General features: G+C 35.1%; 1 protein-coding gene across 1 annotated transcript; it reads right to left on the bottom strand.

Annotated features, from left to right (window-relative positions):
- Nucleotides 1-12,891: 12,891 nt before the first annotated feature.
- On the bottom strand, nt 12,892-17,348 carry LOC110785120 (acetylajmalan esterase-like). Its single transcript, XM_021989561.2, has 5 exons — nt 17,059-17,348; nt 14,275-14,448; nt 14,038-14,186; nt 13,560-13,833; nt 12,892-13,480 (listed from the first exon to the last, which is right to left on the bottom strand). The coding sequence occupies exons 1-5, from the start codon at nt 17,309-17,311 to the stop codon at nt 13,260-13,262; spliced, it is 1,071 nt and encodes a 356-aa protein (XP_021845253.1). The 5' UTR covers nt 17,312-17,348; the 3' UTR covers nt 12,892-13,259.
- Nucleotides 17,349-19,043: the final 1,695 nt, after the last annotated feature.

Here is a 19,043-nt window from a genome sequence, read left to right as displayed (position 1 = left end):
TGGTTGTGTTATAGTTGTTTGTCAAGATATGATGACATTTTGGCTAAAGGATTACTTTGTAGTGTAGTGACCAATCTGTCGCTAATGGAGTTGAAAGAATTACTAAGTATTTCCAGCTTTGGGTTATATGTACTAAAATAAAAATGTCTCAATAAACTTCCTGTGCTCATTTCCTGTGAAATTATTTCACAGGCAGTCTGCAAAGAAGAAATATAAAGGGGAAGCGCTAATTAGGGAGGAGGATTATAATTTAGTTATTGTTTGGTTGAATTAAAAGATAGTGTGTTAGCGGGAAAGCCCTAGAATCCAGTTAGTTTGTTGAAGTAAGAGTAGCATATTGAATATTATTAAAGTTATCGTTCGAGATCCTAGCGAGAGAGCTCCACTATTGCTAGTTCAGTGATAACCCCCAATTCCGGGGATGCGATTCTCCAAGCTAAAGCTGCCCAGCCCATAGTGATTAGTTATTTGTAGTTTGGGTGAGTGTCATTCCTCTCAAAAGATTGGCTAGGTTGTAACTGATGCTTAGTCACCTTGTTAGCATTAATGCATTCATATTTTTGCTTGTTCTTCCCTAATAATTCTTCTCCCTCTCGTAATCTCTCTTTTCTGTCCTTAAGCTTGTTATTTTAGGCTAATAATCTGAGCTAATTCATAGGACAATCGACTTCAATTAGACTATCTTACAACCTCTCTTTACATGTATGCGGTGTAGCGATTATGCTACATACATCTGATCCCTGAATGAGTCATAACATCCACGAGATGATGCTTCCCTGGCAACAAAACCTTACCTACGGAGTTCAAATTAAGCCACCTGGTAACCTCTTGTTAAGATTATTTTCCTGGTTTGTTTCTAATTTTGATCTTATATGATACTCTGTATAAGTTTCTCTTATTTTATCTTTTGATTTAGTTGTCAAGAAATCGGATCACAAGATAGCTATAGTGTCTGGGGATTAGGCAAGATTAACTGACTAAGGATGGAGATGCCAAATGCCACTATGTTCGAGCAACTTTTTTTTTTCACTCTACGAGGGGTATGGCTTCATAAATTTCATGGTAAACCTAATGCAACTTTGAAATTTTCAAGAGTGCAAGTAATATAGAATGTAGCATTATCTGATGAACAAATTAAATGCAAAATTATCTGATGCACATCCTCCTATAAGAAGGGTTTAAAATTTCTTAGATTTTCTGCCATATTCCTTGATATTTCTGTAATGCATAACCTCCTCAAAATATGTATTGGAAAATTAGCATTTGGGTGATATTTTCTCTGCCTAAAAACAATATGAAATGTGTGAATCAGTAGTTTGTTTGTTGTCTTGTGTGTTGTAACTTACAGAGTTCACAACAATGAATGACATTAGTGAGGAAGTTTGGTCTCCTGTACATTAGTCTGTTTAGAAACCAAAAAGAACTTGCATTTACTCTTGTGTTTTTGTATAAGAAAATTGTAGTGATTTGAAGGAATAGATGAAAAAGTGTCCAAAACTTTACTGTCAAAGGCTTTTCTATTTGGGTTGCAAATTGTTTTTGGATGATTTCATTATGTTATAGTGTTTTTACAGTTCGGTTTCTTATATAATTTGTTGACGATGCTTTCTGCATCTGATGCATTTGCTTAGGGGGGTGGAAATCCTTTGTTGTTGTGGCCATCACCAGAATGGAAGGAGCCACTTGATATGAACAACGAATTCACCTTCCAAGTTATAGATGGGAGATGAATCCATTGGTGGCCCATTGTTTTTGGCTTATGACGTAGTGAGATAGAGGGTGAATGCGATGGTGGATAATTGTGACCGAGTGACATGAATTTAAATTTTTAGAAGAGAAATTAAAATACACCATTGATGATTTTTTGACGGGAGTGAGATGATTTTTTCTTTAAACGGCAATAAATAGCATCAGGTTCTTGTAGGTAAGGAATTCTATAGTTATTGGATAGCTTGTATTGTATGATGATGGTAATAGGGGAAGATTGAAAAGTTCTAATTTTTATTCCGTATACGAGTGTTTTATTAATTTATTGTCGTATATTTTGAATGTTTTCACTTTTATGAGGTATTTATTTATATTAATCTAATATGTCTACTAAATTTGTTATTGATTTTTAAGTGGAATTAATAACAAAGTAGAACCCAATTCAAATTTTTTGAGTTTCACCCGATGTTCATTATTCATTTGCATTGATTTTGTAGTGCAAGTAAGAGATAAAATGCGACACTATGTTCAAGTGACATATCGATTTCAAAAAAGGGTTCTCATATGAAAATGAAACCCTGGTAGGATCTTTTATACAATCACAACAAATTCCTTCATATCGTAATATATAGTACAGTTGTTATAGCCCGCCCTTAACGAGTTGCGTGCTTAATCAACTTAGACCTTAATTAAGAGAAATTAACTCAATCCAAACAAACTTCAAACCAAATTCTTCAAGGAATTACAACAGTAACAATGTTTATGGTTAGTTTGTAAAATTAGATTTTGGGTAATACGGATTTAAATGTGTTTCAATTTTTTTGACAATGAATTTTTTTCCAAATTATGAATTTTATTTCATGCCTAATCCTTCATTCTACTACGGATGTGATAGTATCGTGAGCATTGAAGTTTTCTTCTTTTTGCGCAAACACCAATAATTGATATTACAACTTTGGGAATATGTGTCATTTTTGAAGTTCATCTTTTGCTCTATACTTCGTACTCCGTATAATATACAACATTAACTGATGCCTTTACCATTTGCAATATTATTCAAACAAACATAGATATATCGTTAAAAAATCGTGGATGCGTTAATGTAACAGGAGTAATAAGAAGTTGAAGTTAGTTGTTGATTTCCAGAATTTTGGGTGATCTGTTACAATTCTGTTTGTAATACCTTGAGTTGCTCTGTCATCTTATTAGTTGATTTACACCTTTTATTTACCAACTATAAATAGAGTTGTAGTCTGAAAACATCAATCAATAAAAATGATAAGAAATATCCCTTTCTCTTCCTCCATTCTATCGACAGTTTCTCCTGTCCTTTCCAAGAAAGTTAGCTGTTGTCCATTGGCTAGGCCTTTGTTTCTCCATTTTATGGTGAACTACAGTGCTAATCTAGCTCACTACTACACTTAACTTGTAATTTTTTTCCTATTATTAAATTATCTAATAAGTTTTTAATCCCTTAGGGATCGTGCGCAACGCGCACGATCCAACAACTAGTATATTCCAAAAAGGAGAGTCTATGCATAACCAGGGAAAAAAATTATTCCCAATATCATCAGCCAAAATGCATCCAAATATATTAGTAGCAGACTGCAATCCATGTACACATCAAAACATGAACTGGACACCTTCCCTGCTTAGAATGACTTTCATAAATCAGAATTTGCAGGCAGACTTAAGGTATCTGACCATAGTAAGCACCAAAATATGTTTCAATTCTTCAACCGCAACACTCATGACTGATAAATTTTCTTAGGAGAAAGTAAGATTAAAAAATTATTTCCTCCCTCCCACGTTACTTGTTACACTTTCTTTTTTCGTCCTTCCCATATTAGTTTTTAAACTTCTAAATTAGGTATGACTCCAAAATTATTACTCCGTATGTTGTCTCTCTTTTCCCACTAAAAAATATTTTATCCCTACACTCTCTCTCATTCAATCAAAACAAATACCTCACTAACTCCTATTTACATCTACCTTTTTTAATAAAATAACAATTGATAACAAAACAACCACTTATCACCTAAAATTTTGTGCAAATGTAAGTGTAACGAGTAATGTGGGATGGAGGGAGTAGAACACAACTTCCAATTTTAACTAGGAGTCTCAAAACACATTCATCTCAAATACCATTCTATATTTTTATCTTTTCCAAGGTGACTTCATTACATCATATGAAGAATTATATACAATTCATAGAGAAAATTACCTTTCATTGGGTCGAAGGAATCGAACGAGCAAGTCATTAACAACTATAGGCGTCAAATCACCCCCTCCTCCATCCATATGAAGGAAATATATCCTTCATCCAAGGTGCATTAGTTTAATACCATGGTTAAGATTAATTATGAATAATTAATCTAGTAAGATCAAATGATCGGAACATTTATACTAAAGAAATGTTTTCGATCTGTGAGTTCTAATCCTTCTTAGGCTAACAACTTACTCTTGACTGAACCTACAAGGTCACACCAATGACATAAAACAGGTCGTCGGATGAAATAAATCAGAAATTAATTTAATGGAAATTCGGGAAATTGATTCGTTACCATAAATATACGATAAGACGTTGGATCGTAATCGTATATCGTATTGCGTATATTTGTAAGCTGGGAAAGACGAATAATCGAACCATACCACATTGGATCGTCAAGTACTATACGATAAATAATGACCGTAAGGCATTAGACGGAAACACGAGGAGGGACTAGCAATGTTGTGGCCCACCAGCCAAGCGCGCATACGCACAATGCTCGCAGGCACACACCGCTGCCGATGTGCGAGCACGACCCATGGGCTTGCGGATGGGCGCGCAAAAAGCAATAACAGCAGCAGCAACTGCACAATGCGTGGCCCATGGCCTAGCGCCTGTGAGCTGTGCGTTTGTGGGCTTGTGTGCAAGCTGGCGGGTCTGTTGGCCTTGTGCCTTTGGCCGGTTGGTGATATAACCTAAAAGGTTATTTCATTAAACCTACTCCACTCCATTTTCCATACTACACACATCTAACCCTAGGGACACAAATAACCCTAATTCTCTGTGTGCCTCCAAAGTTGATATTTCCCAAAATCCTAAATACCTTGTGGAAGATCTAAGCTGTCAGAATCAAGGCGGATCTGAACGTGTCGGTAAAAAATTGTAGAGGAACTACAAATGGAGTTCTCGTTCGTGTTCGTAACTCTAGTGGGAGTACACGCATTAAATGTATGTATTCGTTTAATCTATAATTTTGCATGGATTCTATATCTGGGATGTTTCCCGCTTTTGTTAATTAGATTAGCACTAAATCCCAACATTGATATCACGAGCTTCATGTTTTAAAGTATTTTTTAACGTATTATTCATTATTTATATGCTCGAATTTTTCTGTCATTTTTTCAAACTTTTCGTATTATTGGATGAATCGGTGGAAAATTGTTGTTTTCAAAAAAGTGTCGGTTTTTTATATATCTGACTTTCTGAGTGTATTTTGGGTGGAAGCGACATTCTAAGCAAGGCTCATGGAGCTAACTCCCCCTAGAATTTTGAAATTTTGCCTCTAAGTAGGACGTTTTGAGGCTTTTTCGTTTGGAATTAATTAAATCGTGAATAAAATCGTCTTTAAAAATTAATTATGATTGCTAATCATTATATAAATAATTGTGGATTGTCCTACTGGTTTTATATAATTAATATAAAGTTTTAAAATTAATTTTGTTGATTAATTATAATTACAAACCGTAATTCCGGAAACCCTAAATTAATGATTATTATGATCCAAAATTAATTAGATTAATTGGTTAGATCTGAAATTTTGATTAGGCGAGTAAGGGAATATGATTTCATGTTTAAATGACTCAAATCCAAGGAGTAAAATTTTGATTGGATTCGTTAATTTTAATCGTTCACCTAAACCAAATTTGATAAAAAAAATCTGAAAGTTAATTGTTTGGAATGATTTAAATTGTCGAATTGGTTTATCTAAAGTATCTGAATTTATGTTGATTGGAATCGTTCAAGAAATTTGAATAAAAGTTAGCATAGATTTATTATTTTCATGAATTGGATTTTGTGAAATTTTAATAGATCCTCCCACTTTAATTATTTTGCGTAATAAATAACCATTGGATTTTTTAAAGTTATGAAATTTAAATCGTGCAAATTATCTTTTCTGAAAAAATTGGATTTTTTTAAGATTTGACAAGCAACCACTCGCACATGGGCGAGGGTGCTGTCCGTGAGTTGGGCGCTGTGCACGGAATGGCCTTGCACCATGGTTGTGTGCATGCGTACAGCGAGACGAGGGGCAGGGGCAGCAAGTTGTGCTTGTGCGCATGGCTTGCGCCTGCAATGTGGCACGAGTGTTACCGCTGGGCAAAGCTTTTGGGCGAGTGCGTAGCGCTGTTGCTACACAACGGCGCGGTAAGCCATCGATAACAAGCCATCGCGCGCTGGGCCGAAGCAGCGAGCCTTGCTCGCACATATGCCGCGTGCCAGGGCTTATGCACTGCTGCACGGGCATGGGCCTTGCGGCCTTTGGCTTGTGAGTGACTGATGCACATCGCAGCTCCCATGTTGCATCGTTTTGTGCAATTTTGCTTCGGTTTTAATTCAAGCCTAATGTTTGGGCTTTGAGCTTATTTTTGCACGTAGGGGTTAACATTTGACTTTTTTAATATTTTATACTTCCTCCGTTTATTTTTACTCGCAACGTTTATCACTTTCTCGCATGCGAATGCAAAACTTTGATCATTAATATCTTTAATTCTCTTAAAGCAAAATTATAAAAAGTTAATATTTTGAAAATACACATTAAGACGAATCTAATAAGATCCCATATGACTATGTTTTATCTTATGTATGAATCACCAACAATGGTCAATGTATAATATGTGAATAGTGTACAAATCACAAACTTTGCGAGAATTAAAAATCGAGGAAGTATTATTTTACTTGGGTTGGGCCGTGAGTTTAAATATATAAAATTGAAAAGTTGAAACTATATTAGTTTGAGTGGGAGCCTTTTTGATGAAATTATTGAAAGTAATTATTTAATTAATTTTCGTTGGACAATCACTTTTAATTAAATAAATATTTTATTAGAATATAGCTAAGGATTAATAATATTTTAGAGCGCGTGTACATAAACGTGATTTTATCTAATCATGTATATTATGTGTAAGCTTACTTGGGCCATTCGTCTTAGAGTAAGAATGGGTGAATGGATATTATATTATGTATTGCAGGTTTGCAGGTGACTAGTATGGCCCAACTAGGATAGTTAAATACGGTCTGCGTACCATTTTATCCTTGAATATAACTTTTTAAATATGGTCAGCTGTAGACACCTACTTTTGTCCCCATTCCCGAAAGGGAAAGGTTGGATGATGAAAACATAAATCTCCACTTGACAACGCATCTTCTATAAAATAACGAATCTCAATTCCCCTTTTCATTTCACCCGAAACCTGCTATTTATAGAAACATGCTATTTATGGAAACCTTCTAAAAATAGTAACTGCCGTAATGGGCAGCTGTTAAAAGTGGCAAGTCATAAAAGATAGAAACCTGTCAGAATTAGGTGTTGCACTCCAACATAAATCCTAAATGAGATAGAAACTGCGAGAGAATCCTATTCCTAATACGATTCGAAAATAAGAGTTACGTATTGATCGAAATCCTAACGAGCCTAGAGTTCGTAACGGGCCCAGACGCATTCCGTCATAAAATTAATACGCACTAAAAGACTCGATTAAGTCTCATACACTCCGGATTCTAAGAGTCCGAATCTGACAAAGAAACGGCCCAAACAGCAATTTCAACGCCCAGCCCTGGGCGCTGAAATTGCCTGGATCCTATTTTCAACGCCCAGAGCTGGGCGCCGAAATCTTCGGCGCCCAGGCCTGGGCGCTGAAAATACCTGGTACGTGTTTTTTCCTAATTCCTCATGGATTAGAGTTCTGCAATTCTATCTTTCCACGAACTCTTTTCTATAAATAGGGCCTTAAGTTCGACGTGAAAAAACACACAACACACAATTATTATTCTGAGTATTGACCCTAAACCCCTAAGCCTAAGCCTCACGCTGCAAAATTGAGCACGCGTTCTGTCGCAATCGATCCATAAATCGAACAGAACGTATCCTGTCCCATAATTTGAGATTCGTTAAATAAAAGGAGAAATAGTAAAGTCAAAGTGGTTAGTTTTCTGAGAACCGTGACGCACCTCTCAAGGGTGCGTCGTAATGTGTCCCTTTTCCATGGTTTAATTGCTTTCCTCGCCCTTTTATGAACTGTTAAACTAACTGAAATCTGATTGTTCGATCACGCTTAATAAATATGATATTTTTGGGAAATTGGATTATCATGTTAGGTCCCTTAAAACAATCTAAATCAGATAATCGCGTTCGATCTAGTACTATATGTTGCATATTATTAAAATCAACTCAGATTAGTTTAATAGTTAACGCATGTCCCTTCAATTATTTATGCTGAGCTAGTAAGGATATCCTGCCTCTGGAGTTATCGAAGAGCGAGTACTCCTCTCGGTAGTTACAGTCCCCCGAACCCTCAATCTCTACCCTGCGGGTGTACGTTGAGCGATCCCCACCACCAGGGATCACAAGGGAACCTACGGCCGTCGTGGTCAAACATAATTGCACTCCCTTTATGTCACGATAACCGGGTTTTGTCAGTTTTTCTCATTGTCGTTAAAAACTGAATGGCGACTCCTATATTACTAGTCAATTGGGTGTAAACTCACAGGAAATCCAATTACACTTGATTTGACAAAAAGAAGCGTCACACCCACGAGGGACGAGGTCACGCAATAGCCTCGTGCTTTTTCGACCCCCTCACATCAGCGTACCATGAAGTATTGTTGTAATAATTAGATTATTTAATTCAAGTACTTCTAGGTAGCATTTTAAATATTCTAAGTTAGCATTTTGAATGGATTTCAAGACGGTTCCAAGCTAACAAGGTGGAGTTTGAAGATTGGATGCTACAAGACCAGGCCAAAGGGGCCATACGAGTTCACCAAATTTACTTATGCTTTTATATATTGGTGGATGTATATTATGCATGAGTATGTTGTTTGTATGTTTTGATTATGGACTTATTTCACTAAATAATCAAACAAACATAGAAATAACTAGGTCCAAGTAATATTGAGTTTAAACTTGCCTTCCAAATCAAGCACTTACAAAAATCTTCGAACCTAAGATAGTAGGTTTCCGCCAAAGCGAGATTCTATTTTAGTATTCCTAGAGGGTAAGGTATCCCAAAGGAAAAACGTTGATTGTGGTTATAACTCAAATAATGTTTGTACATATTGTGGCAAAGGAATAAGGTATAACATTAACTTGTTAACCAAGAGTAGTTTGGAATTACTAGCAATTGGTTTTTGCTTAACTAAAATCCTAAAAGGATTTAGACAAGCCAAAATATGCTTAAGACTTAGAGACTTTTAGGGTCTTGGATTCATTTCGTGCATTTATGGACCATGATTTGTTTGCATGAATGAAATGTTTAATAGCTTTAATTATTGCATGATTGCTTTTATTTCAAGTTATTAAAGGATTATGAATGGTTATTTATTGCAATTCTTTTCAATTGTAGAATGTCTGAAATAACAATCAAAGGATTAGAAATTATGGATGTTGAGATGAGCTTGACTAACTTTCTTGAACGGGAAAGGAAACTTGTCAACGTTTTGAAAGCTAAAGGACATGTACTATTTTGTCAAGCATCCCTTCCCTAGATATTATGTGAAGGATATGACTCCAGAATGGAACAGAAGCTGGGTATTTATAAGTGCCTTGTCTCGGAACTTATCCTAGACTCTATGCCTGCAGATTGGAGATAGAGGTTAATTATTTATGAGCCTTATACACTCCTAAGGCATCTCATAGATAAATATCGTGTGAGGTATCAACCCAATGGCCAAGATGTTGGCAATGAGGTTGATGAATTGGCTAATTCAATGATCAATCTCAAGCTTATTAATTACCTCACAAGATTCGTGCCTGAAGGTTGAACTTCATAATGCACAAAATTTAAGGTTATGAACAATATAATTCATGCGGAAAAACCATAAAGCAAGGAATCCAAATTAATTGCCACATAATCAATTAACATAATTTTGTATACATACTATGTGATGCATGCCTTCCCTAGATTCTCCCGAACCGAACAAGAACAAGTATAGAGCTCCAAATGTCGCACCTCCATAGATAGTCCACAACACGTTTAGATCCGCCTTAGGTTCAACCAATTTGGATATAATCTAAAGTTTTATGTGCACTCTAGAACTCACAATAAGTGATATGCAAATTATTAAATTGGGTTGAATTCAATGTGTGTTGTATGTTACATAATTTGTGATCTTGGATCACATATAAATAGGGGTGGATCACATATAAATAGGGGAGGAAATAGGGTAGTCATATCCTACTAAGATTGGATTTACTAAATCCATTAGAATTAGGATTTTAGTTAATCTTAAACTCTAAGTATTTTAGAAATAGTCAAACACTATTAGTATTAGATTTATCCTAAAATGCTAGTTTGCGTAGGAGTAGGAAAACGATTAGCTTGAGGCTCAAGCTACTTGTCGCGCAAGTAGACTTGGCGCCTAAGCCAACAAGTGCAAGAGGTTGGGCCACGCATGGCACCAAGCCTACACTGCTGCTGCTCGTAGCCCATGCTACCCTCGCAGCCCACGCTAGGCATTGCTGGCCCATCTTCGTTGCTCCAAGCTGGCCTGGCGCTTGTGATAGGCCTCGCGCCTTGCGGCTTGCTCGTCAAGCACTATCTCGTCGTGCTTCCGATTCGTTTTCCAATTCCGGAATATATTTCCGATTTGAACAATATTCTTGTTTCCGATAATATTTCCGATTCCGACAATATTTTTTATTCCGATAATATTTCCGTTTCTAGCAATATTTCCAATTCCAGCAATATTACTTTTTCCGTTAATATTTTCCCAAAGGAACCATATTTCCGTTTTCGGAAATATCTTCGACTTCGATGATATTTATATTTCCGTCATGAACCATTTTTTTTGTTTCCGGCAATATCTTCATTTCCAGCAAATATTCTTTCTTTGCCTTTTGATTATTTTATCTCCCACTTTAACCAAGATTCATTATTTTCCGAATTTCCATAAATAGAGTATTTATTGAATATGGCATTCACCTAAATACTTGATCCGTTCACGTACTATTTGTGTGACCCTACGGGTTCAGTCAAGAGTAAGTTGTGGGTAATATTATTAATTCCACTTGAAATGAAGCGACCTCTAGCTAAGCGTTCAAATCACTTGATCTCTTTGAATTATAAACTTGTTAAATAATACAGAACCGCATTTATTAGATTTAGCATTAAATGCATTAAATGCAAACTTGGACCAAGGGGATTGTTGCCTTCAGTCTCCCACTTGTCCTTAGGGACAAGTGTGCATTTCCTAATTCCTTTGTCGCTTGATGCCTGCTCATTAACATAAGGTAAGAGTAGTCATCCTTATTATGTCCATAGGTATTTCTCGGTGTCAGAGTTCAACTGATGAAATAAACAGATAATCATAGCCTATTATTCATCTGAGCACGACCATGAATTTTACAGTTTCTAGCTCTCCGAGTGGCCTTGTACAACTTTCGGCATCTCATCCCGATTTATGGGAGGACAATCCCAATCTTGTGATCTTGAGTGTAGACTTCGTTTGATAGGTGATTACCTGAGTGTTTCCGTTAGTCTCCTTTTACGGTGCGACGCTTGACAACGTCATAGTAACCAGTTCTCAAACAAGTAATCTCAAATCACTTAGGTATTGAGGATTAGTGTCTAATAATATAATGAAATTTACTTATGATAGATTTTCAACTCTTACAGTAAGGTTTTATAGGCTTGTCCGATACTAATATTATTAATTGCGCCATTTTCATGTCCACATAATTCAAGAAACATAACAACTAGTCATCTGGCATTCTAGTCGTCTAGTGCTTTCTATGCATCTTCCTTTATAGAAAACTTCCGACAAGGGACCATTTTCAACTTTCGACATTCAAGTTCACTTAATAGACATTTCTTAGTCTCAGGACTGATCCTGACAGTCTATCTTGAATGTTTATCAAATTGAAAGGACTCATCATTTAATAAACCACAAAATTAAATGGAAAAATGAAATTAATCATTTCTATGAATGGTTAACCAAAAACGTTTTACAAATTATTAAACTCTAAAACTTTAAAACATTTAATAAGGACATCAAAGTCATTCTCCAACATGCTTGATTCACAAAGCTGCGTGTGCGAGTTGTGCTTCCTTTGCGGTAGAGGTTTAGTCAATGGATCTGAGATGTTGTCGCCGTCAGTTCCATCTACGAAGTACATGTTTGACTCTCTGGTGGTGTCTAGGCTCCTTTTCCTGTGCAATAGCTCCGTTATTGTCACAATATAGAGCTATTGGTCCTTTAATGGAGGGGACTACACCAAGTTCACCAATGAACTTCCTTAGCCAAATAGCTTCCTTTGCTGCTTCAACTGCAACAATGTACTCCACTTTAGTTGTAGAATCCGCAATATTGCTTCGCTTAGCACTTTTCCAGCTTACTGCACCTCCGTTGAGGCAGAAGACAAACCCAGATTGTGATCTGAAATCATCTTTGTCGGCTTGGAAACCTGCGTCCGTATAACCTTTAACAATTAATTCATCATCTCCACCATAGACCAGGAAATCATCTTTATGCCTTTTCAGGTACTTCAAAATGTTCTTGGCAGCAGTCGAATGTGCCTCTCTTAGGTCTGACTAGTATCTTGATGTGGGATTAGAATAAGCAACCACACATGTGGACACTTCACTCCCTGATTTGCTGCACAATTCAATCACCAACTATACCATTGCATTGTTATGTTACCTTTTGAAGAAATAATTTATATCACAAAATTTGTTGATGAGGTTGGCCAAGGCCCACCTAGAACCACCCCTGGATCCGTCGGTGGCAATTATACTATCAACTATCAATATGTTGATGATAGAAAGTCACGACATCCACGATTGATTTTTCTCCAATGTTAATATACTTATTTTTCCATTTTTCATATTAGTTATACATTTCTACTTGAAGATTTTCTTTCTCATAAGTAAAACCATAAATAATGAAATTAAACATGGGGTAAACATGGAAAAAGTATATTGTACTATGTACTTGTAAGTGTTAACTTTACAAGGAAAAAGAGTTTTGTATTTCATTAATTCGAGAAACGGTATAAAACCATTACATAGAAATTACAAAGTCTGTAGATCGTTTCCAAGAAATTGTTAGAAAATTAAATATCCTATTAATCATATCATAGTTTAATGCTTCTGTAGAAGTAATATAGGAATCACACTTGGGATTCAACTTCATAGTTGTATACCCGTTCCAACTACTTTATGATTCATATTAGTTTATACATGAGATTGGTTTTAGATGTTAGAAAATTGTTTTCTGAAATTTCTTCTTAAACCATATGAGATTCTATAAGTTGCATTATCTAAGATCAACTTAACCATCTATCAGGTTACCGATTATGTTTTTGAAGTGTGGGTACAAACTGTTTTATTAACTCATCTGCAACACCTTTGTTTCCTTGTTGAGTCATATGAACTCCATCCCAATTCACCCTCTTACTAGGGTCCGGACACACTAGAGATCCTGGACTACCACAACTTTGTGAGCCAAAGTTGTGAGGATTATTACCAGTTCCACAACAAGCCTTTTTGGTACCATCTTGCTCGATCCCTAAACAGGTCAAAACATTAGTAAAAAACATTAAAAGATGGTGTGACAATATGTAATTTTGTAAAGATTCAAACATCACCTAAATTTAGAGCATTTCTAATAGTCAAAGTCAATGCAGAATAGTAGTCTGCATAAACAATTGCCACATCCGGATGCTCTTGTTGCAATTGTTGGATTGCTTGTAACAATTGATGATTGTAGGACTTTGAGAAGTCATTGTAGTCTTTCAGGCATTGGAGTTCATCATATTTTGAGGTGTCATTTGTGGCGAATTGAACAAGGTAAATAGGCACACAACCGATTGGAAAGTTTCCTGGCACTACAATATTAGCAGCCCCAAGGCCAATCACTTCCTGCAATATAATTAAACAAAAAAAATTTGGTTATAATTTAATCAATTAATATTTATCTGGTTACTTGACATAAACCCGAGTTATTAACTAGTAAGTCTAAGTTTGTAAATAATTGAAATTGACCCAACCGGAGCATAAATAACCAAAAATTATGCACTAGTAAGTTCGAGTTTGAACGTAACTGAAATTGACACTCTAACTTACCTCAACCGCGTCTTTGATGGCTTTTACAACTCCGGGGACAAGCTTGGTTACTTCTTGTATTGATTTGTGTTCATTGAACGGACCATTGAAGTCATTGCCTCCAATTTCTCCCATTAGAATTAATGACTTTTGGAGTCTTTCTTTGATTGCTGCAACAATACAAATTAGTGTTAAATGTGCCTTAAGATATGAAATTAATCATACAAATGCATATTAAGTATTGTAAAATGTATATACCTGCTGGATTATGGAAGGTTGAGGTAAGGTGAGTTTTAAACCAACCAAGTTGCTTAGCCAAAGAATTTCCTCCACCATTAGCAGTAGCGCCAATTACGGCGAAATTCACACCATGCGTGAAGTCACTTCCGGTGGCAAGATATGGGTTCAATTGAGGTAGATGGAAGTACATTGCTATCAAAAATAATCCCAAATTGTTAGTTAATAGTTACCCAAGAACCAAAGCCTGGATTTTAGAGGCATGTGTATAATTTTAACTCTACATGCTCATATGTTAAATTAAAAAACGTGCTAATATTTTGATAAAAGAACGTGAGAAACATATTTCATGTCCATTATATTTATCATAATATACGTAGGGGGTACCTTTTTGCAAACTTTCTCTATTTGAGTTAAACCCCATAATTTGGACCTTAGTTTTGACAAAAATCACCAGTAAAGACCTCAACCTTTTTACTCATCAATTGAGACGGTTGTTATGTCAAAAAAAATCTTCCTTAGACTAATCAAAGAGCGCCTCCATTTTCATTTTTTTGCCACTACTCTCTCTACTCTTATCACTAAGCCAAATTCAAGCACTTAGTTGACTTATATGGTTGTTTTAGCTTTTAGGTTTCAGATCTAACACTTTTGAACAATCTATATCTAGTATTTAAAAAGTGAAACCATATATAATTAGGTGACATGTGTCGCCCTATCCTTTCAGCCATCAATTTTTTATTTTTATTTCACTTTTTCTTTTGTTGTTTTCTACATCTATTTTATAGCTCTAATTTCTCTTCCACTTCATCTTCCTCGTTTAACATCAATTCACCATATTTAAGTTTATTCCCTCAACCACTTCCACTTCATCTCCCTCCTTAACATCAATACTAATTTACCATTTGATTTATATACTTTTTTGAACTACAAATTTCGATCACCTCTATTTAAATCCTATATTCCAACTAAAATCACAAGTGTTCAATAAAACTATAAATTTAAAGGACGGCTAAACGAGCAAACGGGCTCAAGATCTAGTTCTAACAACAAAGAACTTGAACTTATCCAATTTTCCGAATCGAATGTAGAGATTGTTGGAGTTGTGGTAGTATTTGGGTAATGAGGTGGTTCATAATGTGGGTGGGTATGGTGATTTCTTTCTTGTTTCCATTATGTTGGTTGATGGCAGAAAGGGTTCTGGATTTAAAAACTTGTTCTCCTCATTTTTGTTGTGTTTTTGTGATAAATAATATGTGGTGTGTATTAAAAATTAGTTGCTTATCATTTTTTTTTATCAAATTATATATTGCTAATTTGTGAATCGGAATGGATTAATTTCCATTAATGGAGGAAAGTGAAATAAGGTGGTGCGAGCGGTACGTCTGCCGGTAGAAGAGAGGGAAAATAGAGAAGAGAGAAAATGATAACAATAACAAATTTTTTGTTTTCATATTTCTTATCTCAACTATGGCGTTGGATTGAGGAAAATATGGCGTTGGATAGGACAGAGTGGAGGGAGAGAATATACATTGATGACTTCATTTGACTTACACAACTTCAATGTTTCTGATTCTCTTTATTTGTATTTTTATTTTTATTTTTATTTTACTTTTATTTTATTTTAAAAATTCTTTCAGTTTTTTTTTTTTTTTTTTAATTTCACATGCTATTTTGAAATGCACTTATTTTACTTATTTTATTATCTCTTACAATATTTCTTCTATTATATATATATATATATATATATATATATATATATATATATATATATATATATATATATATATATATATATATATATATATATATATATATATATATATATATATATATATATTTTTTCTCTTATCCTACTTTCATTAATTTCACTTTCTCTTCCTTGTTTTTTTTCTTTTTACTTCCTGCTCTTTTCTGGTTTGATTGGTGACAATGACGATCTCCTACGACGATTCATGTTAGCCGGCCCCAAATCATTTTGGGACTAAGGCTTTGTTGTTGTTGTTGTTGTAATATTTCTTATCTCAAAGACCTATCTTTTCTTTAACAACAATAGTTAACTTTGACCGTAAATGAAAGATGAGATCCTAAAAGGTGAAAAAGAAACTGTAAGGTCCTTGATCGGGATTTTTTTGCAAAACTTAGACTTAATAATGGGGTTAACTCTTCCTTCTTTGATGCACATAATTAATAATGTACAAATGTGTTCACAATCTAGTTTTTGGGTAATAGAAGGATAAATTAAAATTTATTCACTAATTTATATGAAGCTAAAATAAAAACATTTATTTATACTAATTAAATACTAAATATTAATTTTCCCTCAAAATAATAAATACTAAATGTTAATTATATCAAACCCGACGCATGATTTTGTGATACATTTCTAAAAGTGTGTGTGTGCACGCGCACGTGTGTGTGTGTGTGTGTGTGTGTGTGAGAGAGAGAGAGAGAGAGAGAGAGAGAGAGAGAGCATGTAATTACCCTTCAAAAAATAAAAGTCTTAACATCAATAAATTTTTTTGACATAAACAAGTGAAAAACTTTTTTTTTGACATAAACAAATAAAAACTGGTTGTGGATATGTAGAAGGTGTTTCTAAAACTTTTATTTATTCTCAAATTGAATAATTGTTTTTAAAGTGGTATTTCGCTTTTAATTTCTTAAAATAATTTTGGAAGATTTTCGAATAAAACAAAAAGACTTAATCATTTATGTAACACAAACTATGAAAAGAAGAATAAAAACATATTGTATGAAACATAAAAACGAATAAAGATATGCACAGTATTTCATGACACATACCAATGTAATCCACAATAAGAAGCCCATCGGATGCACGACCCGTTGGGTGTTTTATGGTTTGGCCGTAAGGGAGTTTATTGTAGGCGGAGTTTCCTCCGGTAGGCTCCCTAACGAAGTTGCCGGTGTCGGATAGGGAGTCACCAAATTGGTAGATGGCCTCAAAATGTGTATTAGTTGCAGCGTTTGCGCTAACGAGTAATATTGAGGAGAAAATAAGTGATTGCATGACCACGTGCAATAATACTTGCCTCATTTTTTACTTTTTCAAATAACAGCGTGTGCATGTGAATAATTTTATAATGGAAAATTATGATAAATGTGAGTATTTCCTTCTTAAAAGGGGAGAGAAAATAGAAAACCTAAAATAAGGTAAGAAAATTAAAATGTAAGCTAATTAAGAAATAAATATAGTAAATGTAAGGATGTTATAATTATAAAAATAAAAATATATAGTAAATGTAAGGTGAAGAGATAAGGAAGGGAGTGAAAGAAAACAATAATGTAAGAAGCATATCGCATTTGATATATCCTTCTTTAAGTTGTGCAATACATGCTGCCATTATCCTGATACATAACTGTGGAGCTGTTAGGTTATGAACAATTCCATTGACATGCGAAAAAACTATAATTTCTAGAATCCAAGTAAATTCACATAATCATTTAGCATAATTGAATATATATACAATAAATGATGCGTTCCTTCCCTAATTTCTCCTGAACCGAACAAGAACAAGTTTAGGACACCTAATGTCGTCCCTCCGTTGATAGCCCACAACACGTTCGGATCCGCCTCAAATTAGACTAAGTAGAATCTCAATATATGATTTTATGAATTCGGGATCTCACTTATAGGTGATAGGGAATGTGTGAAAAATCACGTATAATTCTATGTACATATATAGGACACTTATATATAGAAAATAGGAAAACTCTAGGATACCAAACCATAGTTTAGGATTAGGAAGTTTTAGGAAAACTCCCTAAAACCCTAGCATATGAACCTGGCGATCATGCATAACCTGTTGCCCAATGCTTGTCGTGCAAGCAAGTTTAACGCCTAAGCCAGGCGCATGGGCTAGCTATGCGCGCTGGGCCTTGGGCCTTGGGCGCTGGTGCAGGCGCTGGGCCTTACGAGCAGGCCCGTGCACTTACTCATGAACTGGCACGCTGAGCGATGGGTTAGCGCTTGCGCGCTGGCCTGTCGCTCGTTGCGCGTTGGCTTTGTGCCACGCCGATGGGCTTGGCCTTGCGGAAAAATCAATGGCTTGTCTCGAACTTCGCGTATCCGATTCGTTTTCCGGTTTCGGTAATATTTACAATTCGAACAATATTTCCGTTTTCGGTAATATTTTCAATATTTCCGTTTTCGGCAATATTTCCGTTAGCGACAATATTTCTATTTCTAATAATATTTTTTATTCGAACCATATTTCCGTTTTCAGTAATATCTTCGATTCCGGTAATATTTATATTTCCGATTTGAACTCTATTTCCGTTTCCGACAACATTTCATTTCCGCGTAACATTTGTGATTTCAATACTATTTCCGATACGAACCATATTTCCGTTTCTGGAAATATCTTTGTTTCAGACAATATTATCCTCTTTGCCTTTTGATGGTTTTTTTAGCTCTCACTGAAACCAACAACCGTCATTTCCGAATATCCATTATTAGAGTATTTACTGAATATTATATTCACCTAAATACTAAATCCGTTCACGTACTATTTGTGTGACCTTATAGGCTCAGTCAAGAGTAAGTTGTGGCATTAAAATTAATTCCACTTGAAATGAAGCGTCCTCTAGCTAGACATTCAAATTACTTAATCTCACTGAATAATTAACTTGCTTAATTAATACTGAACCGCATTTATTGCATTAATGCATTAAATGCAAACTTGGAGCAAGGACATATTTCCTTCAATCTCCCATGTGTCCTAAGGGACAAGTGTGCATTTCCTAATTCCTTTGTCGCTTGGTGCCTC

Source organism: Spinacia oleracea, chromosome 5 (genome assembly GCF_020520425.1).
Source record: "Spinacia oleracea cultivar Varoflay chromosome 5, BTI_SOV_V1, whole genome shotgun sequence".
Lineage (NCBI taxonomy): Eukaryota > Viridiplantae > Streptophyta > Magnoliopsida > Caryophyllales > Amaranthaceae > Spinacia > Spinacia oleracea.
This window is presented reverse-complemented; position numbering and strand designations above follow the sequence as displayed.

Bases quoted from the DNA above. Each gene is read 5' to 3' on its own strand.
- LOC110785120 (XM_021989561.2), bottom strand. From the start codon at position 17,311: ATGAGGCAAGTATTATTGCACGTGGTCATGCAATCACTTATTTTCTCC. The intron at 14,449-17,058 runs GTATGTGTCATG...TATTTTTGATAG, and splicing joins TCTTATTGTGGATTACATTG to CAATGTACTTCCATCTACCT. The intron at 14,187-14,274 runs GTATATACATTT...GTATTGTTGCAG, and splicing joins AACCTTCCATAATCCAGCAG to CAATCAAAGAAAGACTCCAA.